Source organism: Homarus americanus, unplaced genomic scaffold, assembly GCF_018991925.1.
Source record: "Homarus americanus isolate GMGI-L3 unplaced genomic scaffold, GMGI_Hamer_2.0 scaffold20465, whole genome shotgun sequence".
Taxonomy (NCBI): domain Eukaryota; kingdom Metazoa; phylum Arthropoda; class Malacostraca; order Decapoda; family Nephropidae; genus Homarus; species Homarus americanus.
The window spans coordinates 2,198,666-2,224,375 of record NW_024756914.1 but is presented as its reverse complement, the minus strand read 5'-3'; the positions used below and the strand labels follow the sequence as shown (position 1 = coordinate 2,224,375).

The 25,710-nt window shown below is 37.5% G+C and overlaps 1 protein-coding gene across 2 annotated transcripts; it reads left to right on the top strand.

Annotated features, from left to right (window-relative positions):
* On the top strand, positions 1–25,282 carry LOC121857142 (ubiquitin carboxyl-terminal hydrolase 36-like). Of its 2 annotated transcripts, XM_042353032.1 has the most exons (11): positions 1–143; positions 1,779–1,933; positions 4,929–5,231; positions 6,870–7,059; positions 12,687–12,863; positions 19,560–19,791; positions 19,906–20,131; positions 21,004–21,299; positions 21,464–23,388; positions 23,770–23,885; positions 24,479–25,282. In XM_042353032.1, the coding sequence occupies exons 2-11, from the start codon at positions 1,799–1,801 to the stop codon at positions 24,779–24,781; spliced, it is 3,903 nt and encodes a 1,300-aa protein (XP_042208966.1). In that variant the 5' UTR covers positions 1–143; positions 1,779–1,798; the 3' UTR covers positions 24,782–25,282. The 2 variants fall into 2 exon arrangements, with proteins under 2 accessions (XP_042208966.1, XP_042208968.1); XM_042353034.1 differs by lacking the exons at positions 1–143; positions 1,779–1,933; positions 4,929–5,231; positions 6,870–7,059; positions 12,687–12,863 and adding an exon at positions 12,870–14,261.
* The last annotated feature ends 428 nt before the right edge of the window (positions 25,283–25,710 follow it).

Here is a 25,710-nt window from a genome sequence, read left to right as displayed (position 1 = left end):
CTGCCCGACTCAGTGCGCCGCTCGTGTGTTTACTATTCGTTGGGAAGTAGTGATGCCCATGAATTAAACCTACTAAGGGGTGTGAAATATTAAAGAAATACCCCAAGCATCCTGTTTCTCACACCGGGAACATATTCTAGATGGTGAGTAGACAATTTATGGCTGAAAAATGGAGGAATTAGTGTGGCGGGAAAGTGGAGAATATAAGGCAACATGGATACTGTCAGACCCCTAAATTAAATCCCACGTTTTACTTGTTCCTCCAATATTTACGTGTTTCCCACAGCTTGAATACTGTTATATTGTCTCTATTGGAAGAACTGAGTAAAGAAATGTATTAAAACATGTACATATCCTGGTATTTTAACTGTTTACATATGTCCCAGGCAGGTGGTGGTGTGACTTGTATGTCCCTTTAAATAATTGGTGGCGGATATTTTACCTGGAAGCTGTAGACTTATTAAGCCCCTCACATGTCGGCTGTCGGCTCAACTATTGTTTCTTGGGAAGATATTTGGGAAACTAATAATATACTCAAACTGACCCTAAACTACCTTAATTATCTTGGCTGGAACATACAGTAGTTAAAGGTCATTAGTGTGTCTGTCTGTGTTAGTGGTTCACAGGAAAAATATGAATGATAAGTTGAATTGTATAAATATTTAGACCTCAAGGTACTTCTCACACTATGGAAACTCAAAAAAAATTTTGTCTTAAGCCCTCGAATGCAAAACCAGTGGAGCAGTTCCAGTAAGGATAAAACTAGTTTGATATTCATTGATGGAGTGGACCAACTGAACCAAACAACAGTAATGTGGGAGTGTTAGGTTAGGTCAGCTTTTAACAGATGTTCCACTTTATCATTGGTTTTCAAAGAACAGGATATTTTGGGGGCTTCTCCAATAGATTCATAGGCAATCCTGCAGCAGATGGCTAACACCAGAATGCTTCGTTCAATTTCGTTAATTTTTTCCTTAGATGTTATTAGCTCCATATTAGCTGGATGATAGTAAATAATAAAATGGATACAGTACAATAATGAACAGAACCTAACCTAACCAACCAAAGAAACATACCTAACCTTCTAGCCTGTGGGTGAACCCCCCATCACATTAAAAAGAAAGTATTTACTTTGGTATCTGGTACCAATAAAAGCAACTTTCTTGAAGCGTCATGGACGCGTGAGAATACGCTCAGACTGAGCAGGTCGTTTGGTCTGGGCGTAAACAAACAAAGAGCAGATGACAACATGTACTAACATAGCAGATTTTTTAGCTGAATATTTATGGTACATAATTAATTTATTCTCGTACAAAACATGTAGAGACGTCATTTTAGTGCATATGATCAGTTTTCACCAAGTTTTACCTCACAGTATCCCTCATCCTTCATACTCTGCCTACTAAAGGTTTATGATTGTAGATAGAGAAGAACTAAAAAATTAATAGGTACAGCGTACTTATAATTAAAATAAGTATCATTTTTATTATCATCATCCTAAGAACATCTGTGGGAAAATCAATGAAATGGATCAACTTCTGGTGTATGTATTTAATCTCAAGGATCAGCACCATAGATAGGGGTCACATCCCAGTCGAAGGTGGCAAAATATCCTATTGAAGGGTGCGGGTACTGAGTCCATTGAGAAATTCACAAACGGGAATGATTTTTGAAGATGTTGTAAACCTTAGGTGTTGTTGTCAGTGTAGGGGAAAGCTCATTCTGTGTAAGTTGATCCACGTTAATAATACAGTATGTCATCTTCACAATTGGAACAGGTGGGACAGCACAGCGTGTGATGCCTGCGTCATCATCTGAGGTGATAGGGGCGGCGCTGCAGTCTGCATACCGACACTCACCGGTAGACACAGCCCCCTCTTCCTTATACAAGAAGAAATCGATAGAGGAACAACTTGTAGCATCTAGTAAACAGGTAAAAGGATGTTGTTGCTAGTAGAGTTCTGGTGCTTTATTCATATCCAAGTTAAGACACCAGTTACAGTCCAACTTGGACCATATCTAACTCAGACCATCAAACACCAACTCAGACCACTTAGGTTTACACATTTTTGCTTGAATGATAAAAGTACAATGATAAAAAGCTTCATAGATTATAAGGGGGGGTGGAATTGATTTGTTGCGATTTATCTTTTCATTCTACCTTATTAATATATTAATGTACAGTCTCGTTCAAGGTTCTTCGAACACTTTTGGAGACAGCTGGCAACTCAAGGCCGTTGTTTACTATAGAACGTAGTAAAAATTATGAATGAATGTAAAGGTGATCGGTGATTGGTTACTTAGTTCCCTGTTGCTTAATTAATGGTTGGGCTTTGTTGTTTCGTATTGTATCATACTACGTACTACAGTAAACAAACGGCTTTGAGTTGCCAACAGTGTTCGAAGAATATTGAACGAGACTGTACCTGGAGACCTGACAACGGCACCTTCTCAAAATATGTTGGTTGAGGATAACCTGATCACGAGGTCTGAGGTTGACGAGTTCCACAGCAATTTAAATTATAAGTTACTTAATGCACAAAGGTAGAACATACCAAACAGAAAACTCAGATCAAATAACGATGACACCAAATGGATAAATAATTATTTAAAGAATATTATTGGCCAAAGAAAGGCTATAGGTTGAAAAATATATCGTAAAGTTTACCTCCGAGATTATTATAAGGTATTGACCGGTAGTGTTAAGACCGAGATAAGAAAAGCAAAACGGAATAATGAACTGAAGGTAGCAAGGGAGGCGAAGGTAAACCCCAAGGGATTCTTTCAAATGTCTCAAACTAAAACACGAGACAAGTTTGGACCGATATCGGCGAGCTAACTGATATCGGTGGAGAAATGAGCAATAATCTGAACAGGTATTTTTCAACACTTTTCACCAGTGAAAATGTAAACATTATACCCGAGGCACCGACTATATACAGAGTTAGTGAAGAAAATAGATAAAGCGAGATAGTAGTGACTAGTAATGATGTTTGTAAGCAAATAGACAATCTAAAGCCACATAAATCACCAGGTCCCGATAAGATAGTTGCCAGAGTAATAAAGGAATGTAAGGAAGAACTTAATATGCCCTTAGCAAATTTGTTTGACATTTCATTAATAACGGGTGTAGTGCCAGAATCCTGGAGGATAGCAAATGTGATACCGATTTTCAAAAAGGGAGATAAATCACTATCCTCCAACTACTGTCCAATCAGTTTAGCATCAGTTGTAGGCAAATTGCTGGAAGCAATAATTTCAAACCCTATTCGAAATCACCTGGAGAAGCACAAGTTACGAATGTGAATCATGGTTCATTGATCAAGTTCTTCTGACATAAACTCATAAAATTCGTCCTTCATTCCGATTGAACCCTCGGTATTCACTCATTCATACTCTTCGTATTTCAGTGAACCAAAAGTGACATAAAACAATTCTCAAACTCATTCCTGAACCTCTAATCAGTTACTTGTTTGAAGTGTGCAAGGTGGGCCGAGTTAGTAATGTGTGGGCCGAGTTGGTTATTTAAGATGGGCCAAGATGGAGGTACACCAAGACGCCAGCTTCATGATACAATTACTGCAGGGAGGTTGCTGGACCTGCACTTTATACCTAAAGCAGTTTTTATGCTTTTACTGTTGAAAGTGTCTCAATATTAATAAGAGCGATACTGCATTTTAAATTGTACAATGACATGTATGGTATTGTCATATACAAAATAAATATTTTATCAACCAGTGGTGATTGTGTCATAAAAGATAGTTTGTTATGCATTAATGAGTTCTTTTTTTATGCTATTAAAATTCCTACACTTGTCTTGCATCACTCTCTCTGACATATCCTTTGGTTCTTTAGGTTTCTAATTACCGGTATTTGGATACAATCCTTATAAAAGTAGTAGAGAAATTCAGATATACACCACCAAATGAATAAAAGCTCATCATCTACTGCATTAATTTGCATATACTGCACAGCATAGTAGTATAGTTGATAAGCCAGTCTGGGGTAACACCAGAAATTAAACAAAGAGTAATAGGAACACATTTTATATTAGGGTACAGTAGTTAATTATAAAGTGTACATATATTTTGGCTGTTAGGAGTAGTTTTGATTCACTCCACAACTTATGTCATTACAATTTTGTGAGTTGAGAACAGTATTAAATAGGGGAAAAAGCATGCAGTACATTATGCAGGTGTAGATCCTAATTGTATTTTCGTGGGGTATGGTATTTTGATCGCTTAGTTGGATGTTATTGACCTTCCTCACCACATAGTCAATCTGGCACATGTACAGTACAGTGCAAAGGATGGCTTTATGTGAACAGTGCATTGTCAGAGTGTCAATACTTAGTCAAATACAGTGCTATAGTTGCAGTATTTATGTGACTACACTTCAAATATACATATCTTATCTTCCATCCAAGTATTAAAACAACATTAGTGTGTGTGGTAAGGAAAAGGTTATTAAGATGTAGAGGAGGAGGAGTCTTCTTCCTCCTGTCGTTATGGTCTCACCACTTGGACTTCCTGGATGACCACTGACCATCGATCTACTTACTGTTTATAGTATAATTGTTTTGTTGTTTATACCTTGATTGTTTTATTTATTTATTTTAGTTTAGTTTTTTCTTTAAATTGTTCTATGAAGATGTTGCCTATTAGTTATTTTGCAGTTTATGATGGTCTTAATTTCCCCCGTTACTTTGAGTCTAATGATTTTGAATTATTAAAAATTATCTACTTGTTAAAATCCTTAATTTTTGTTTTATTTCTTACTTGAATCCATTAAATTTAGTTGAGAATAATCATTTTATTATAAATAATGAATCAGCAGTTGCCAAATTCTTCAGAAAAAGAGGAGGCCACTAGTGTTGAAGGTGTCTTGTGTTATCCATCATATTGTATAGATGACCATTTGTCGTGTAGGTGCTGCTGAACCATGTTGAGTATGACCGTGTGGGGACCCAACAGTCTCTGGTGCTAAGCTCTCTCAAGACCAAATATGTGAACCTGACAGCCAGCGACACCACCACTCCCACCTCTCCGTCAGGTAGCATGGCCCATGCACACCACAAGCCATCCTCTGGGGCGAGAGAGGACCAGTTGGACGAGCCTCATGTTGTCTTGTGGTCCAGGAACAAGGTCACCCTGGGCTGGAAGAAGACCTTTCCTCCTGGTGCTGGAATGGTCAACCTTGGAAACACTTGCTACATGAACTCCTCACTCCAGGTCAGTTAGTCACCCACGTGAGAGAGTTGCATTATGGATGGTTCTCTTTAGATATGTGTAAAGCTATTAATGAAGGCAGATTACTACAGTATATAAGTGTAGATATTAAGGTTTCATTTATACTGTATATAGTGTATAAAAGTTAAGAATTTTGACTTGTAATTTGTGGTTATTTCATGTCTTGTTACTTTTACACTTGTGATACATCATTCTTTCTTCAGATTCCCCACTTTTCTTTATTATTTCTGTGACTAGTGATTTATTCCATATAAAAGTGGGAGAGGAATAAAAACACTTATCAGATATGATTTGTTTTAGGTGAAGATTTTATTTGGGAAAAGGATAAAAAGATCTTTCATATGGTTAAGGCCACAATATATCTACCAGGTTGACACTCGGGGCTGGATATTGATTTATGATACAATTGCACTGGGATTTGGATCAGATTAAATAATTTGGGGAGCAAGTTTATTTTATTTTTCATTATTAGGACGCATCTCGAGAATGCCCAGGCTTAGGTTATCTCTGGGAATTAATTTACAAACAAAAATACAGGGAAGAAGGATGGCAGAAAAAATGTGTGTAAGAGGAGCTGCTGTAAGGAAAATGAAAGATTGAAAACTTTGATGGTTAAAGGATGCTTGTAGCTTGTCATGGTACTGTATAATGTATAAAGAATGTGTCGCATTCATACCGGTAATCGAAGGATATCATTTGTTGCCATAGATTTTTACTGTACAGTGTTTGACACCTTGGAATTGAGTAGTTTTGTCCATATCTTACAAAATATTGTTGTTGTAATCCATATTTTTGACACTAGAAATCTGCCTTTGCCTTATCCATATCTTTGAACTCATCCACAAGTTTAGCACCATGTTTCTTCTATCTTGGATGTGAGGATAAGCCTTGTATGTATATACAGTACTGTAATCCTCTCGCAACATTTCAGTTAATGGCCATCTACACATCTGTAACCACATTTTGAAAAATCACTTCAAACATTATGATAGGAAATTACCTGCTGGTCACTTATTACACAAGCAGAGCCACTGGCTTACTCTGAGAAAGAGAGTAACTACTGTACAGTATTACAGGGCTGCAGTTTGCCTCAGGGAACATTTGAAAAGGGGAAGTAAAAGGAAGGAAGAGAAGAAGTATCAGGTGGTGGTACTGCATGTTCAGGTCTTAGAAAAATAATGTGGTAGAAACAGATACACTTCTTGGAAGAAAGAGTAACAGTTTTTCTTTTTTTCCGTAGCTGATGTATTTCTGGGCAACAGAAGTCATTCTACTGTATACTAATTCTTCAAAAAGAAAAAATGCCACAACAGCATAATTAGTTACCAAAGAGACATGGTCAAGGAATGGTTAATGAAGTGGGAAGGAGAGACTTTCATATAACCAAAGAGTGGGTTTCAGTGAGGGAGGATATTGTCATTCACCAGTAAATTCCCCAATACTATTGAACACTGAACACACTCACTCCCAGTAATCACTGTAAAGATAATTTTATACACAAGATGGAGCATTTCCAAACACTATGAGTTGGCATAAAGGATTTATTGAAATGTTTCTCTTAAATGTTTTTGTATTGTAGTAAGGTATTATATTTCATAATTTTTTATGGATTTTTTGCAGGCTCTTTTCCACATCCCAGCCATGGCTAATTGGCTAATGGAAGACCTCTCAGGTCACATTCAGTGCTGTGAAAGCAATTCTGGAAATGCTTCCTTTTGTTCTGTTTGTGCAATGATGAGGACCTTCCGCTCTACAATTGACCGATCAAACACTGTCATTAAGCCATCACTTATACAACATAAACTAAAAAGTAAGTTGAACCTCATTGCTTTGTTCTGCTCCACATGTTTTGTTTTGTGTCTTTGTTATCATTACCATATACAGAATTAATTTGTTTATGCATTTGATTGTCAGTAGAGTTGACTTTGTTTTAATTAATTACAAGTACAGGTTTCCCTTGATTGACATTGGCTCATTTAACATAGTTAGGAACATATTTATATAACTTGTTCCTTGGTTAACTATAAGTACTTGCTCCTTTCAGCTGTGTAAATATGGCCTTAGTTTTAGGGCCCAAAAATATTTGTCTACAACATATGTCGATTAATAACACATGGAAGTCTGGGAAAATATGTTCCACTTACCAGTGATTAAGATGTCCAGTCGTTACTCTTGACATATTATTACTTTAGAACATATCTACTATATTATAAAGGTCCTTTATAGTAGCTGCTGATTAAAGAAGTACAGTAAAAAAAAAATATCCATTTATAGGTATTGTGTGGAGCTGATTCTCTGATATACTGTATAAGGAATCTTCAAAAGTTCACAGGAAAATGTAATTCATTATGTCAGTTTCCCCCTACCTGGTATATATTGAAAAAAAAATGATGTATAGAATAATATTTTATTTTGTCATTATAAATTCACCAGAAAAACACTTTGTGGTTGTAAGTGGTGTGGTGCACCATGTACTACAGTACTTAGGGTTATCGCACACTTACATCTGTGTTAATGCACTTTGTCAATCATTAAAGGTGATCTGAAAATAAAATTTACAGGAAAAAGCTATAATATACATGGATAATTCTTCTGTACATATGATAGAAAATGATCTTTTATCATCTGACAGGAATACAGTACTACAGTAAACTCCCTCTAACCCGGACTCGTTAAATCCGGATCCCCTTGCAAACTGGACTGGGGTCCAGCACCGGACACATGTAACCCCAATCCGGAAAAACAACCAAACTCCCGGTTAGTGTGGGGAAAAGTTGGTGTAAGCGGGGACTGCCACAGGAAGGTAACGCAACAGCTGCTTCTGAGGAGGCAGACGAAGTATCTTAAGAAATATAAATAGCGTACATTGTGAGTGTTGAACAATCACTTCCTGCCTCAACCGCCTCATCTCCTAAAGACACAACTGCTTTATGATAATTTAATTATTAACAAGCACAGTACTTTATTATTAACATGTATTTTTCATCAACAGACATATTACAGTACAGTAATAATGTATACCATAAGAAACACACTTCTACTTTATTCGATTCTCCTGTTATATCCGGTTGCGGTCACAAGCAAAAATATTTACGGCTCGCAAAAAAAAAGTGTATAATTTTTTAGCCATGGCATCTGTTCTAATTGTGTTAGAAAGATGAATTTGATACCATAATGATCCTGAATAAATTCTCTACAAGATTGGTTGAAAAAAAAGATCCACACAAAAGTATTTTTACGTGATGGGAACTTAATTCTTTTATGAAAACAAGTAAGAAACTTTTATACTGTACCAGAGTCTTTAAAATCAGTTCTAGTTAAATTAGAAATTCCATATTTTTACCCAAATAATCCCGAATGGAGCTGAGAGAATGCTGTCTCAGCACAGATGGTTGTCATGCATATGAGAGCGCCCGTCAACACCAGCTGATGGGTGATTTGTCGAGTACAGCTGTGCTGAGAATTAACCCCAAACTGCTGAGAGCATAGGAGAGACTTAGGAAAATTTTACTTTTTTCCACAGATGTTGAAACCCTAAGCGGCTAAAAAACGTTCATATGGTGTATAAAAACCCAGAGGTTGTGAAGACTTGGCTGAAAATTACAGTAGATTTAGTGTTCTTAGGTAGCTTGAATCGTAAATTCCTATCCTCTGGAATTATCCACCTTGTACGAGGTCTGTCCAAAAAGAAACCAAACTTTTTAAATAGCGTGCCAACGAGCTGGCACAGCGTGCTCGTGACGGGAGCGTTCTGTAGCGGTGACCTTGACCTTTAGTCTAACATTAGCCGCATCACGCCACGTCAATTAGTCATCGAGCTACACGTGCTAGAGTAAACGTGTGTTTAGTGCACTTGGCGATTTGTTGCAAGTTGAACAATGAAGGAGCTTGAAGAGCAACGTGTTTGCATGAAATTCTGTTTCAAATTGGGAAAACTTTTAAGGAGACTTTTCAAATGTTGCAACAGGCTTATGGGGAGGATTGTTTGAGCCATACTCAATGTCATGTGTGGTACGAGCGTTTCAAAAGGGGAAGAATTTCCACCGAAGACGATCCCAAATCTGGACGTCAGAATCGCTCAAATGTGGAGGTGATGTTGATCGTCTTTTTTTATTTGAAGGGCGTCGTTCATCATGAGTTTGTTCCACGTGGTCAGACAGTCAATAAAGAGTTTTACTTGGAGGTCCTGAAGCGTTTGAGGGAGGCAATGTGAAGGAAGAGGCCTGAGGCGTGGGCAAACAAGACCTGGATGCTGCACCATGACAATGCACCTGCTCACGCGTCGCTCCTTATCCATGACTTTTTGGCGAAGCATGAGATGCCTATTGTCCTACAGCCACCCCATTCTCTGGATTTGGCCCCTGCAGACTTTTTGGTTCCCAAAATTGAAATCCACCCTGAATGGTCGCCGATTTCAGACGATAGAAGGAAATTCGCTACGAGACCTGCACACCATCCCTCAAAACACGTTCCAGACCTGGAATTAACGTTGGGAGCGGTGTATCAACAGTGGAGGGGGTTACTTTGAAGGAGACAAGTCTGATTAAGTTGTAAGTAAAGCAATAAATATGTTTTTTAAAAAGTTTGGTTTCTTTTTGGACAGACCTCGTAATATACTGAACTGTAGATACCTCGTAATACAGACCCCCGCCCAACTTGGAATTTTGGCCAAACCAGAACCTTTCCCCCCAATTAGCCCTGATTAGAGGAAGTTTACTGTATATTCGAATTGTGTTTTTGCCAGCTGATGTTACTTCATTTTGTCAGCTGATGGACTAGCTTGTCTATCAGAGTTTTGAAATGTACAAACAAAATTTTTGCCACACCATCAGAATAAAACGATGATAGTGGATTTATTAAAGAATTTAACGTTTAAATATGTAGTGTTGGAGACTAAACACACCTGGCCAAGGTTAAACAAAACACGACAGAGAAACTGATGAAAATTATGATCCAGTATCTGTGATGGGGACTATAAGGAGACAATAGAAAACACAGAGTGCAGTCAGTAGTAGATTTATTGGAAGTGTGTGTAGTGTGGTGTACAGTACAGGTCAGCATATTGATGGGAACAAGATACAGCAATGTTGTGAGGATGGTACAGCAGACATCAAGGTTTGCTTGATGGACGATAAAATCTTGAAAACAATTCTGGGCCATTAAGAAGAGTGCTGTATGTTGATTATGTTTACATGGAAAGAAAAATGTCTTGTGTGATGCTTGAAGCTCTGGAAGTTTATATAACCCTGGTTTATTGTCATCAAAGCATGATATTGTTCCATTATACAAACAACTTCTTGTAAATTGTGGGTGTCATGATGCCTTATAACAAAACAGCATTGTTCATTCTCTGAAACCTTATTCAAAGGAATCATAATGTGACACAAGGTGCTTAACCCCCCCATGTCAGATGAGACATTAGTATTACAATTGTCTTTGCACTCCCTAGTCCCTTCAGTGACTAAACATAAGTCACTGTACATGTTCCTAATGTGCGTTTTTTCTCAACTAAGAAAAGATGCCCCGCCCCCTCCTCAAGAGTTTTGGCTGTTGGAAACCTGTCTGATTTCGTCCTGAAGTAATGATGTTTTTCTAAATGAGTTTATTCATAATCTTTGGGATGACCGTTTCCGACGAGAAAAATATTTAGGTAAATCTTATACAGTAAAGCCTCGAATAACGACGTTAATGTGTCCTCCAATATTACAGTGTAAGGTGAATCGTCTTATCGCGAATCATTAATTACCATTAAAATAAAGCAATAATAATGAGGTGCTTTCCCAAGTGTGACCTTTTCATATCTTTTGTGTGGCTTCTTACCCTCTTTTCCCCCTAAAACAATACAATTAATGAAAAGTGCAAACTATATTCTTTAAATAATGTTTCTGAATGCACCTTATACAATATAAATGAATAATAATATGGTCACACAAGAGGAGATGGGACGCCATTGTTTTTGTTTGTGTTTACAGCCGGGAGTCTGGGACGATAGTTTAATGTAAAAAAAAATTATATATATGTTTTAAGTAACGTTATTTAATGTTAATAAATGGAACAATCGAAGTAGCTAACCACTAATGGTAAAGAAATAAGGCGAGACGATTGGGAACACCAACGTATGAACAGTAAGTGCGTACATGTGAAAACATATCGTCATTTCTCAACATATGAATATGAAAGCAACACTTATTTACTGTTCATATATGTTTTAAATAATATTTACGAATGTAAAACTAAAATTCTATTCGCCAATGGTGGTAAAGTCTAAAACATAAGGACAGCCAATGAATATTGTGCGAGTTTTTACTCAGATGACGAAGTCATCAGGTTCAACTATGGCTGAAGCTGTAGCTTTTCATAAAGCTGTTGTTGAAACTGTTACTGAACCTGAAGTTGATGTTGAAGCTGCTTATGATGCTGAATTTGATGGTGTAGCTGAAGTTGATGGTTTAGGCCTTCGAATAATAAAGCTCTTGAAAGAACCTTGCACAGCTGCTTTCTTTTCTCATTATTCATCTTTATGTAGAGGTCATTTGCATTTATTTAAATTTTAATGCTTTGTTCTGTTAATGGTTCCACTTCAGAAAATATGTTCATTGCTTGCTCCATAATATCCACAGACCTCACACCTTTTTCATATCGTTTTAACACATCTAGTTTCTCGGCTAAGCTTAGACACTTTCTATTAGCTTTTGAAACAACACTACCATCACTTGCTCTCTTGCTCATGTTGAATAGGGATGCAAAAATGCTGTAAGAAACCTGAGAAAGTTTTTCTCCAGTTCCTGTTCCAGATGCGTGAAAACAAAAGGCCCGCCAAGCTCCGACTGTTGTTTACCACTCATAAGCAAGGCAGCTTCTTTGCGTAAGACGTTCTTCATTTTTACAGTAATTTTTTTGTTTTTTTATAATACGTATCGGGATTTAGCTATTCTTTATATGAAAATGTAATTTTATTTTATTTTTATTATATTTTGGTCGTAAATACGAATGAAATAAGGATGTAAACTAAATTGGGTCCTAAATTATCTTGGGTTTCAAATACGAAAAATTGTTGGTCTAACCGTTGTTATCCGAAGCTTCCCTGTACATGAATTAACTGTTATACTCTGGTAACAGAGTGATGCTTTCTGTGAATGCATTTAATATATACTTATTTTTACCCACAATAAGACATACTAAGACAAATTACATATAAGGAATACTACATTATGCAAAAACTAACATTTTAAAAGATCAGAATCCTATTGAAATATTACTCGTACGTCAGCAGAGACGGGAAAAATATGAAGTAGCTCCAACTTTTTATATTCTTCCTCTTCTTTTCTCTTGAGTTACACCTCTACCTTCCATGTATTTTAGGGTTACATCATTCTTCATGCCTCACTCTAAACGACATTTTGTATTTAAAATATCAACATTTGTTCCTCTTTTAAGGCATAGGGAAAACTCTCATGTATGGACGGCAAGAAGACGCCCACGAGTTCATCAAGCTGCTCCTGGATCACATGGAAAAATCATACCTCACGTTCATGAGAGCCACTAAGCTCGATCATCGCTCCAAGGAGACCACACCTCTGAATCAAATATTTGGAGGTTACATTAGACAGCAGGGTAAGTTACGAAGCTCTCACTAGATTCTGTTCCGTAAAAGGTGTTCTAGCCCAACGAAAGGTGGAGGTAGTGTATGCTTTGTCCATCCTTTGGTGCCCAACCTTATGCCGAGGGGATTGTTCTTGTTGCTCCCTGGCGTGTGTGTTTATCCTCCACACCAGAAGGCAAGGTGGCTGGAGGACACACAAAGACTCTCCCTTCATTCACTGTCATGACTGTTAACATATGTATAACTTTACTTCTGTGGTGTCCCCTTTCACAACAAAGACCTAAGTATCAGTCTGGTTTATCCTTGTCATTATCACTTGTAATTTTTCCTCACCATTAATTTCAGATAGAGGACCACAATTTTGGCTTGTGCTGAGTCTGGTCGTCCACCTTCATCATAATAAGATGCATTGGACAGATAGATCTCTGCTTGTGGTTAATTTGTTACAGGTGCTGTTGTATGTACACAAAGTTTAACACTCCCTAATAAGGCTGTTACCTTGTATCATGAAATGATATACTGTACTGTATAATGAATAGAGGTGTAAAGAAAAAAATAGAGAAAGACATATTAGATAACAGGGTTGATAGTTCCTCTAGTGCAGGTAACAAACAGCCTTAGTATCTATAAATTAACAGATGCAATAATGGTCTGTTCTTCACTTTCATGAATTTGACACATTAATAGTTTGCATAGCGGTGGGATCACCATTTACCTGTTGTAGACTAAATGGGTCCCAGTCATAAGAGGCCCATACCGAACCATTAGGAGTGGGCTCTTAATTGTAATGGTTATAGTAACTTGAATCTGGGACCCATTTGGTCGGTCACCCTTTTTTATTACTTAGCAGACAGGTGCTCTCTCAGGATATGTAAACAATTCATGATATGCTTCTCAGTTGGAAAATTGGCGTGCAGTAAGAGTGAAATATATGATACTCCTTGGCAAAATATCCTAACACCTTTGTTGGTGTTTTTGTTTCAGAGCAGTGAAAAGTGTTGGTGAGTCCCATATACAAGACAAGCTTGGAAAAGCTTTTGTATTTTCCAGCGATTACTTTTTTAGAAGTATGCACAATACAAAGGAAAACCGTAACAGATCATGGTTCTCAGCCCGTTTGGTTTCCTGCTGAGAAGGGAGATTATAGCAGTTGAGGGTCACAATTCTTCATTGTCTGCTATAGAGGAGTAGATTGAGGACGCTGTTATCCTGTTGCTCTCAGTTAGAGATGAGAAGTACAGAGTGATTTGACTGGATGCGCGACTTAGAGTCTGTTTGCTGTAAGAAAAGCATGGGATAAATGGAGTTAACAAGACATGCTGCCCTCTAAGGCTTCTGTAACTAATTCTTCAGAGCAAGATAACAACATATGGTTCTGGTGCATACATACAAGCCCTGCTGGTCTTACAGTGAGTAATTATACCAGTGACTGATTAGTGAGTCGAGACAATTGATTTTAGGTGGTACAGTATATCATGAATGCGGTGTGGATGTGATTGTTTTATGTAAAATTGAATTCACAGATTACTGATGAAATAAACCAAGATATTTTAGGTGATATTTGATGACTGGTTTGGATGTAATATTTTTTTGTGAATTCAGTTTGACTGGTTACTGAATACATGAGCCAGAAGAATTAATTTGGGGAGGGGGAGGGGGATAAGTGATGTTTATGTGATGATTTTTTTGTAACATGAAGTGAATGAAAAAGAGTGACTAAGGTTGGTATTTGATGATAGTGGTGTGAATGGATTAGGGGAAGAGCGTTGCCATTTGTGAGGTGGGTAAGTGGCAATAACATGATGTGGTACTGTTTATGATTAGGCGAGTTACATTAAAAAGGGAAATAGTTTCACAATCGTGTATGTACCAACTGCTTATCAATAGGAGACAGTGAAGAGTAACTTAAGGAAATAGTGTGAATGGAATGTGTGTGACTAACAAGACGAGTGTTGTGAAGATTGGAAAAACAATAAGGAAACAATGTTGTGGGCTGGGCTGGTGGGTCCTTTATAAGTGGACTAGTAATGGGGAACCTGCTTGAGATGTACCTGTATGTTGAATATGATGTTTATATTACTAATACTTTTTACAGGTATCAGCTAATATACTTGTTATATCGAGTTTGGAATTTCAGTGCAGCCAAGGGCATTGTTTACCCTTACTGGCTGTGATGTTCATCATAATAAAACAGCATCTTCAGCCTCTGTGCTTTACCCCTTCTATGTTTTTGGTCACTGTGCCTATTTCATGAATTTCTAGGCCTGAGGTATAATGTTCGTAGTAAAAACATAGTGCTTTTGTAGTGGGTAATGATCTATAGTAGTTTGAATATGTGCAGTTTATATTTTAATCATAAAGAGGACAAAGGAGTGTATGAGTTATGAGAAAATATTAGGGTGTATATAATTACACCAGATATTTTGTGGAAGTGGAATAGCAAGGCAAAAAGACACAGAAATAGAGATAAAACAAAAGTTAGTGAGACAGAAGCACTGTATTGGTATGTATGGACACAAATTGGCACTTGCTAAGGAAGTTATAACAATGAAGGAATAGTTATGGAATGTTGAGAAATGGGTCCAATAGAGGGTACGGAAATGCATGTCATAATTTGAAAAGTAGCGGAAACAATTTAATAAAGGGGATTTTCATGGGTGGTGGTTGAATACCCAGAGAGTTTCTTTAACTATGGAGAAGCTTATCATGGTATCATAATTTAACCCCACCAAATAAATGATCCACAGTCATTGGTTTGTTAACTTGGTCATTTTGTGGATAAATAGACTCGTTAAGGGTGGTGCAAGGCGTAAGGAAAACATATAAAAGTGAGAAATATGCTCATAATAATTTGTTTGGTGTAAAGAAAGATAAATTTAAAGATAGTTTATAGGTGTGGAGGAGAGGCAGCAGAAGGAAAGCATGTAGGGGAATGAGGTAAGAAGAGTAACTATGGAGAAGTCATCTGCAAATAGAAAGACATATACATGGCTGAGAGGAGTATGAGGTTGATGGAATATTTAGAGCTGTGATGAAATAGAGTAGCATTAAGAAAATTAGTTCTGTGTGTGCTGGGTGTAGATACTGTATGCAGCTTAGCCAGTTATGTGACACCAGTTAGATTAGCCATTTATGTGACACCAGTTAGATTAGCCATTTATGTGACACCAGTTAGATGTACTGGTTATGTGACCCCAGTTAGATGAGCCAGTTAGGTGATACCAGTTAGATGAGCCAGTTAGGTGACACCAGTTAGATGTGCTGGTTATGTGACCCCAGTTAGATTAGCCAGTTATGTGACACCAGTTGATTAAATGATAAATCCTAGAAGCGTATCTTTGTAATGTGATGTAAAGCCAGGAGACGTGATGTTTGGTGACAGGTTAAGAGATATGATGTTTGATGACTAAGGTTAGAAAATGTGATGTTTATTATGATTTTACTAGTTGTGAATTGCTATAATTATTTATTGTGTGTGTAAAATAGTAATAAAGACAGTTAATGGTTTGTAATAATGTTACTTGTTATCTATAGTGCTTCTAGAATACATAGGCCCACATTATGTTACTCCTAGCTTTGTGTTATCTTAAGAGGATTATTCATATAGATACTTTCAAGGGTTAGGATGTGTGGTGCTGTAGACTGAGCAGCAAGTATATTGGTGTGATTGTTGTTGTGATGGAGGACAGAAACTATCGAAGGGTTAGGAGGTGTGGCCCTCCTACTGAATGTCCGGTAGTATTGGGACAACTCATAATTCGATATATTTATAGATGAGCCCCTGGTGAAGGACATTTGTTTTTACCTTCAGATTATTGCATTAACACAAAAGCCAAGTGATTACATTTTGAGTCGAGAATTTTGTAATTTTTTATCAATTTTTTTTATACAGTATTTTTTTTTATGTGACTGATTAGTAGTTGAAGGTAAGGTTTTGTGCTGTATTTTTATAATATTATACTACCTGTATACTTTAATCCTAATTAATCTGCCTGGTCATTAGACACTTAAGTCTTTTCTGTGCACATATTCTTAAGATGTTTCATGTAAGAACAATAAAAATCTGAAGGATATCATAGAGATATAGATAAATATATGAAAAAATAACAAAATTTCTTATATAATACTGTATATATATATATTCACAACACATTAATGGCAAAGTGTTTTTCTTCATTACGAAGTGTACCATTTTAAGTGTTGAAGACCATCTCCCAAAAACCATTGAAATAGTATACGCTTTTATCTGAACAAGTGAACATTAAAAGATACACTGGGGTCCTGAAAGTTGGTTTGCTGATTGTGTCAGAAAAGGGAATAAGCACGGGGGCATGAGTATATTCTTCTATCGCTCGCCAACTGTCAGGAGGGTCGACAAACTTGTAGGACATCATGTATTCAGGTAATCTTCTTTCACTAATAATAGAAACATCATTTCCTTCAACCTTGAATTAATTTTTATCATTCTTTTGGTGTTATCAGAATTCATCAAGTGTTTTATTATTTTTAGCGTGGACGCCTCTTCCTATATTACGTTAAGGGTGGGTTATAGGGAGGAACAGAGACGTGAAGAGAAGGGGGGCATGATAAGGGAGAGTAGTGCAAGGTGGGTGTAGAAATTGACGGGAAAGAAAGAAGACAGACAGTTTGTAAAATCAATCGCAAACACTTGCTCGTATCTTCAAATTGCATGTACTAGACAGAAGGGGATTTTATGACCTATACTGTATGTTGTTTGATAAAAGCTGGAAAGGAGTCAGTGCAATAGATGGATAGTTTGATAGTACACTTCCTATGTCATTTATACTGCATCTTGTTTAGGAGTTCTGATTGGTGCCAGTCAAGTTGTTTAACCCCCTCACTATGGGGACGTCTCTTTTTATGTTTTATTTGGCTAACCCAATACAGTTTTATTCAGCACAGAGAGGACCTGGTACACAAGGGTTTAATCCTATTATCCTGTCTTGATTCTTGTACATTGTCTAGTGAACTGAAAGGTCTTATTCTCCCTCCCTTGGAGGTTTAAATGTGGATCTTAATGTGATGGAGTGTTCAAACCTAAGATATTTAGAAGGCTGCAAGTTTTGTATTAGTAATTGTAGTCATATTATGCTCGCCTTAATAGTTGCTATTTTGCTCGCCTGTCATGTTAAAAAGACAGTCTCTCTCTCTTTTCTCAATACATATATACATACATACATACATATATTTACATGCATACACACACACACACAGTATGCACATACCTCACCTTCCAGAAGGTTGTATTGTATCGAGAAGAGGTGAAGGCATTAGGCATTAACGTGCACCTTTACCTCAGTATATAAAAAATATTAAATATTTTATATTTTTGATGTTCACACATGTGGATGTATTTCACTATAGCATGTGGACCAACTGATTATTTTGGGGCAGCTGTAAATTTTAAAATGAACATAATATAATTTGCATTCATAGTCCTGAAATGGTTGAGTTTTTAATACAATTCAGCCCAGGATGACTAGTGTTATCATCTGTCATTGGCCCATTAGTGTCTGCTAGTAATCAACATTTTCTCATGATTGATTTACTTTAGACTTCACATTCATGCCATGGCTTCATTTATTCAGCATTAAAAGTTGAGTTTGAAAATGCATCCCCTTGGACTAGTCTTCAAGCACAGCACAATGGTAAATGTCAAGAAGAGTTATACCATTCTCCCACCCTACTGACCCACACCTTTTGGGCACCACACCTGCAGCACATTAACTGCTCTTGCCACCACCTTAGATGGTCCTGTGCCCAACTAACAATAAAACAGTACAGTACACAGTTGTTGTTACTGGACAGTACTGTTTAGTAATATCAAACAATTCTACTTGAATACAGTACCAAATGCAGTACTGCAATGCTATATTGGAGGCTACAGGAAGACCTAATGTATGTCTGTTTATACTGTATTATAGCCAGTTAATGAGTGAGTGGGCTACAGCATTTTGATCTGTTAAAATACAAAATCAGAATCTATTTAGAACTTAAATAATATCTAAGAAACTACCTTTCCAGTTAACTTTTAGTTCACAGACTGGTGTAGTGCCCAGGGGGAGCAGTATGTTTAAAATTATTTGGACATATGTCTTGGGCAGCACTGGGCAAGGTCTTCTGGCCAATACAGCACAGTGCTGATAAAATGGGCTCAGGAGTACAGTATTCCATGACTGTATGGTGCTCTTGTACATTCATGAGTAGTAGTAGTCTTGCAACACTCCCTACATATTGTAGTTTCATTGCCGGCGTGAGGTTGGACCTCTCTGCCCTCATATTTGTCAAAAAATTTTGGGGTAACTAGAACACGGTAAACACCTTCCCCCCTCCCCCATTGTATATCACACGGTCAATGTCAGAGTGAATGTGTGGGGAGAGAGTGTTGCACGAATATTGCTCATGACTGTACAGTCTCGAACAAAAGTCCTGTAGTACCCCTGCTGCTCCGCGAACCCCGAGATTCAGACTCGTGAATCTGAAGCATCCTTGGGCAGAATAATGCATCTGTGTCTACTGCTTTGGGATCACAGGTCTGAATCTTGGGGTTCGTGGAGCAGCAGGAGAGACGACAGGAGCTATGTTCGTGACTGTACATGCAATGCTTCTATCAAGCATGAGCTTTCAATCGAACTGAAGTCTTTTCTTTTTTTTATTTCATCACCTTTTTTCATTACTCTTTGCAGTGATATGCCCTTTGTGTCGACATGTGTCCACGACGTTTTCCCATTTCCAAGACCTGGTGCTAGATATCCGTTCAGTCAACAGTGTTGACGATGCTCTCAATCTCCACTTCAAGAAGGAAACTCTTGATGTTGACAATGCCTATAAATGTGAGCGTTGTCACAAGAAGGTTTCTGCCACCAAGAGACACCTCATAGAACAAGCACCTCACGTGCTACTTATACAGCTCAAGAGGTACAGTATTTTGCCTTAGTTTTCTTTTCAAGAAAATAATTGTCATTTGTTGTCATTTGAAGCTTTGGATGACCTGCTTTGGCCAAGAAATTTTCACAAGTTTGTAATTTTCAGATTCACTATGTCTGGTGGCAAAATTGGAAAACACATAAGTATTCAAAGAACAATAGATATCTCAAGGTTTGTGAGTGGAGCGAGCAAACACCAGACAGGTAGTGGACCATACCAGTATCGTCTAGCATCCATGGTGATTCACCTCGGTGGTTCACAGCATGGCGGTCACTACACAGCCGTAGCCGAGGCATCCAGCGGTACTATGTTTGAATATGACGACTCATCTGTGAGTACTTATCGCTGTTTCTATTCTGTGATTTTTCCTTCCTTTCCTCTGTATTTTGATATAGCACAGAGCTAAGAGGGTGGCTGGGTATTGAGAATATTGGCGAGGTTTTGGATGGAGATGAGCTGCGATGGTTCGGGCATGTGGAGAAAGGAGGAGACCAACTGGGTCAAGAGGTGCATCAGTGTGAATGTGGGGAGAGGAGGCTATAAGAAATAACATCAGATAAAAGAACCTGATGAGAGAGGCTACATGGGGTGCTGCCATCAGGTAATCACAGCCAACCCATGTAAGTGTGGAAAAAACCGTAAAATTGTGACGATGATGATGGTACTTATCTCTTCTCTCTATTTTGTCTTCATTCCTTTCTTCCATACAATTCATTGATACACGGTATATCTCTCCTTGTCATTTGTCTTCTTTTTTTTCCATAAGTTATCAAATAAACACTGGCCATTGGGTAGATTGATTTACCAATTATGGTACTCTCAGATTTTACCAGTTCAGTAGAGCAAAATATCTTCCTCATATGAATAAATTATCTTTGAAGTTCCTTAATTTGTCTACTTTCAGCAGTAAATAGATAGCAGTTAACATATTTCCTCAAACATATATACAGTACATTCTGAAGTCAGCAGAGGAGGAAATACATATAATATTTCTGTACCTTATTCAATATTGATTTTTTTAGCTCCTCAAATTTCATAATAAATTCACCAATAAAATTTTTGGGGCAGCCATGAGAATTGAACAACTGTAATATTTTTTTTTATGTGCATTGATAATAACAATACCAGTTGGCTCTCATTTTTTGAAGTCTTAGATTGATGATCAGGAGAGTGTAATGTTAAGATGATTTACTGTCTTTCTAGGTGCGGTCTATATCTGTCCAGAGCGCACTACTGAGGAATCCTTACATCCTATTTTATGAGATGGTGAGAAAACCGAAGGAGTTGATGCAGGTGAAACAGGTAGTTCGCCAAAGTTCCGAGAAAGCCCTAATCCGTCAAAATTCTGATTTGGTCTCTAAGCCCATACCAACCAGTCACAGCGCCTCCTCAGTGGCGAATGGCTTTGGCCGTGCCACTGACAACATCGGGGAACTTGGAAATAGAAATGGTGTTCAAGCCCCATCCAATAAGCCTCCATTATCAACACACAAAGACAGGTGAGTGGTTCAGTCTCATCAAGTGTTACAAGTTTAGTTTGGAAATACATATAAGTAAGATCATATTTGTGGGATATTATTAAGGTTACGGTATGACATTTAGATTATTGTGTGTGTTATTTTGGCACTATCTCTTCATCTGTCAACTGTTCTTTATTTTGCAGGGAGAGAATATCATTTGGACTAAAGTTTAGCCAGGGTAAAAGTGAAAGTACCAACAGCAAGCCCAACAAGATCATTCTAAACCCAGGCACAACATCTCTCTTGGGTTCCAAGTCTTGTGTCACTAATTCAGGGTCCTCCTCCTCAACTTCCACATCTGGCAAACCATCTTGTGCTCCCAAAACTGTGCCTAGTTTAGTTCCTTACCCAGATGATTCAGAAGACTCGGAGGTTGATGATTCCAAGCGGGGGTCTGTTAAAGCACACAGGGAAAAGTCTGTTCAAAATGGTAAAGTGAAAAGTGATAATCAGAAAGTTATAAAAGCAGTTAATGCTAAGAGTATAAAAAGTGAAAGATTGAATGGATCTTTGCATGTACAGAAACCAGAAAAACTAAGTAATGGTGATATTAAGAATACCGAAAGTGACAGTAGTGTAAAAAGTAACAGTTCCAGTAAAAATGGCTCATTGACACCCTTCATGCCACGCTCGCTACAAGTAGTAAATAACACCAGTCAGCATCACTCTGCTGGCAGCAGTACAAGTTGTAAAGGAAAGGGTGAATCAGGGTGGCAGGTGACAGAGGCATCTCTACACTCACCCAGTGAAAGTAGTAGTAGTAGTGCTGGTGGATCACATACCAATACTTTCACTGTGGTAGACCAACCTACTAGTTGTAAGTTAGAACAGAAGCAGCAACAAGGTCAGGTACTTGAAAAACCTGAAAACCAAGGGTGGACAGTCACTATCAGAAGGCAACGTCCAGAATTGGAAAAGTCCCTATCACATGACTCTGTATTACCAAGCCCAGTTCATAAAAAGGATGAACCAGACTCTGCAAGCCTGAGAAGCAAAGCCAGTGTTGATAGCTGTCGCTCTGATCGCTCAACCAAATCGATGAAAAAGTCACTCCTTTCTTTGTTTACATGTGTTTCATCATCTCACAGTCCCGAAAGCCCAGAAGATGAACAGCCAGAGGCTTCACATCCCCAGAAGGAGACACAGGATTGTAATAAACATAAATCCACAGACGGTGATCGCACAAAGATCAACAACACCGAAGACAAGACCAGCAAGGTTAATGGTACTTCCAGTTTACCCGCTAACAGAGGAAGCAAGAAAGAAATCTCCAACGACTCAAACAAGAATGGTATTATCTCTCACAGTGAGAATTGTCATCACAGCTCAAAATCAGACTCAGATAGTGAAACAGATAATTCCCAGAGTAAAAGGTTTAGAGACCATGATGATAATGAACCTTCAAGTCCATCAAAGAAATGTTGTCCTGAAGTCAAGGCCAAATCATCCAAGAGGAGCGAGCAGGAAGTATCAAAAAATGGACTTAGCCCTCATACCGATACTTCAAAAAACGGTCCAAGTAATTGCTATGAGGCAAAGTCAAAAAACGTGCAGTGTAGTGACTCTGATATTTCAAAAAACGGAGTCATTCACGAAAATGGGAAATCAAAAAATGGACGTGCGGAAAGGGGAGAGAAGGGTAGCAAAAGCAGCAAAGATCAAAAGCAAAGTAAAATTTCATCGAGTAACAACGGCGAAACAATAAAGACCCAGAACGATTCCTCCTCCTCCGTGTCAGCCTCAAGCCTCTCTGGGTCATCGTCGGACTCCGAATCAAGTGACGGCGAAGGTGATAAGGAAGGAACTGAGCGTTGGGTAGAAAAGACTAAAGAAACTCTTGGGAAGGCTAGAACAAATCCAAGTGCTAATGTTGTCTTTTGGAATGGAAACATGAGAGATCTGTCCCATACACTAGGTCGTGACCATGACAATGAACAGAGTCGTGACCGTGAAAGAGAAAATGTTAGAGAGCCTCAGAAAAGAAGATCTGGAATGTGGGACGGAAGTCGGACTACCGACGTAGTGGATGAGTTGCGTAGAGCCGGAAACTATGCTTATGGAACAAAGGGTGAGTATTATATATATATATATATATATATATATATATATATATATATATATATATATATATATATATATATATATATATATATATATATATATATATATATATATATATATATATATATATATATAATTGCTAAAATCTTCATAGTGTATATGGTAAATTGATGCACTGTTAGTATGTTAGTTGATTCTCTCATCTTATAGTAATTGACTTTAATGTGTAGGTAATATAGGGGTAAGAAAACCCCATTCAGTATTCTCAGGGAATCTCATCGTCTTGAAAGTTTGTTGAATCATTCTTTTTATTTTAGATAACGTGACTTTCTATATAAATTCAGATTATAAGTATCCACATAATAAACCCACTTGTTTCACCTGGCAGTCAACACCTGGGGTGGAGGCAGGAGTGCTCTTGACCACGAGGTTGAAAAAGACCGGAGGGAGATAAAGAAGAGAACATCAGATGACTTGTACAATGAGGAATTTGACAGTGGCAGGGTAAGTAGATTGTGTGTACAGTATTTGTAAGATGTGTGATTAGTCTAAACTAGGGTAACCAGGCACTGTAGATGTAGTGAGGAACTTGTGGTGTGAGTAAATGCTTGCTTGAGAAATTTTTCTTCTTGTCTGTAAGGAAATGTGTACAAAGAGCAGAAATATTTAGCAAAATTAATTAACTCTGCATTCTAGTCCAGGGAATACATAGTCGATCCCAGTTCTTGAAATTATAGGTAAATGAAATAGTTACACAGCAGTCATGAGTATTTCCACATTGTATCATATTATATAGTTTTTCATTAACATAGTTTGTTAGTGAGAAGATGTATAGTACAATATTACCACAAATGATGAGCAGTATGTAATCTTTAATCAATGTACAGTACAGACATCCCATCTTTTTTTTTCTTTTTTTTTTTCTGTTTTAATATATATGTAACATTTTTATGTAATTTTGTCTCAATAAAAGAGGGATATTCATCTTACTGCTCTAAATAACAATCTAGCTACAGTACAAGAAAGAAAGAATAATTGTAGATAGTTGTAGAGTATAGTTGCTGTAATATAATTGATTGATGTCTTTTGTATAATAGACCAAGAAGATGAAAACTGTAAAGAAGAGTTGGGAGTCTCAACGCTGGGACCGGGACTCGGGAAATGATTTTCAAAAGGTCCAAGACTTCCGTAACTCAGGGTCATGGACGCCTCACAACCATAGTCCATACCAGTACACCAGCCCACATTTCAACAACCAACACCCAAGACATTCACAATGGGACAAAAGCCGTAATAACTACCAGCAGCGCAACAAATCTTGGAACAGGTTTGGTAAACGCGACCATAAATTTCACAAGAAACACAAGGAAAGGTATAAACATTGGGATCGTAGAGACTAAGAATATACTGTATCTAGATATATCAGGTCTTGCTAGAGAGCCACTTGGTCACATATGTTACATGCAGCTGTTGCATAGTCAGCAATGTATAACTGAACATTTTTAGCTATTGTAACACACTAAATATGTGATCTGTGACTTAATAGTAGTTTGTCTCCTCAGAGGCCCTGTTTAATGCTGTATTTAGGATTGTATAAAATTGCTAAATGCTGTACCGTGAAAGTTGTAATATAATGTAATTCAATCAACGTTTTGATAACAAAACACCCCTAACTTCTACCTAATACCTGTTGGCAAGCAGGAGATAACATGGACTGCTGTTTTCAGTTCTTGTGTGCAAGTATTCTGAGAATGCTATCCTGTATAATTTATTCATAGTACAGTATTCAGATATTTTTGGTAAGATTGAATTCATAATGTAATTGTCATATTGTCTTGCCATTTGTCTTTTTTATATACTAAAATAAAATTTTAATTCGTACATACAAGAGGCCTCCAAAGTTTGTGGATTTTTATTTCGCTGTCCTCTATTATTCGCAGATGACACCCTGGATGTACCCAAGAATGTATGTGGGTAGTTTTAAAGTTGACGGAATTTTTGCGGCTGGGACAGCGAGCCATTTGTTCTAGAGACAGTAATTTCCTTTACCTGTATTGTTAATATGGGTGTGTTTGTGTGTAGACACACACACACAAAACACATACAAATAAATAATGAATGGGAAATCCTCTCACAAATTTATTAAAAAGTGACAGTCTACCCTTAAGTCCGTGCTTTATTTTATTTATAAAGCACGGACTTAAGGGTAGACTCACATTTTTAATAATTTGCTTATGATTATTTGTGAGAGGATTTTCCAATCATTATTTATTTGTATGTGTACACACATACAGTATATACAATACATGTAAAATAAATAATTGTCCTA

Excerpts from the sequence above, each read along its gene's own strand:
- LOC121857142 (XM_042353032.1), top strand. The coding sequence starts at position 1,799 with ATGCCTGCGTCATCATCTGAGGTGATAGGGGCGGCGCTGCAGTCTGCA. Across the intron at positions 1,934-4,928 it reads TTGTAGCATCTAGTAAACAG|GTGCTGCTGAACCATGTTGA; the intron begins GTAAAAGGATGT and ends TTTGTCGTGTAG. Across the intron at positions 19,792-19,905 it reads CTACTTATACAGCTCAAGAG|ATTCACTATGTCTGGTGGCA; the intron begins GTACAGTATTTT and ends TGTAATTTTCAG.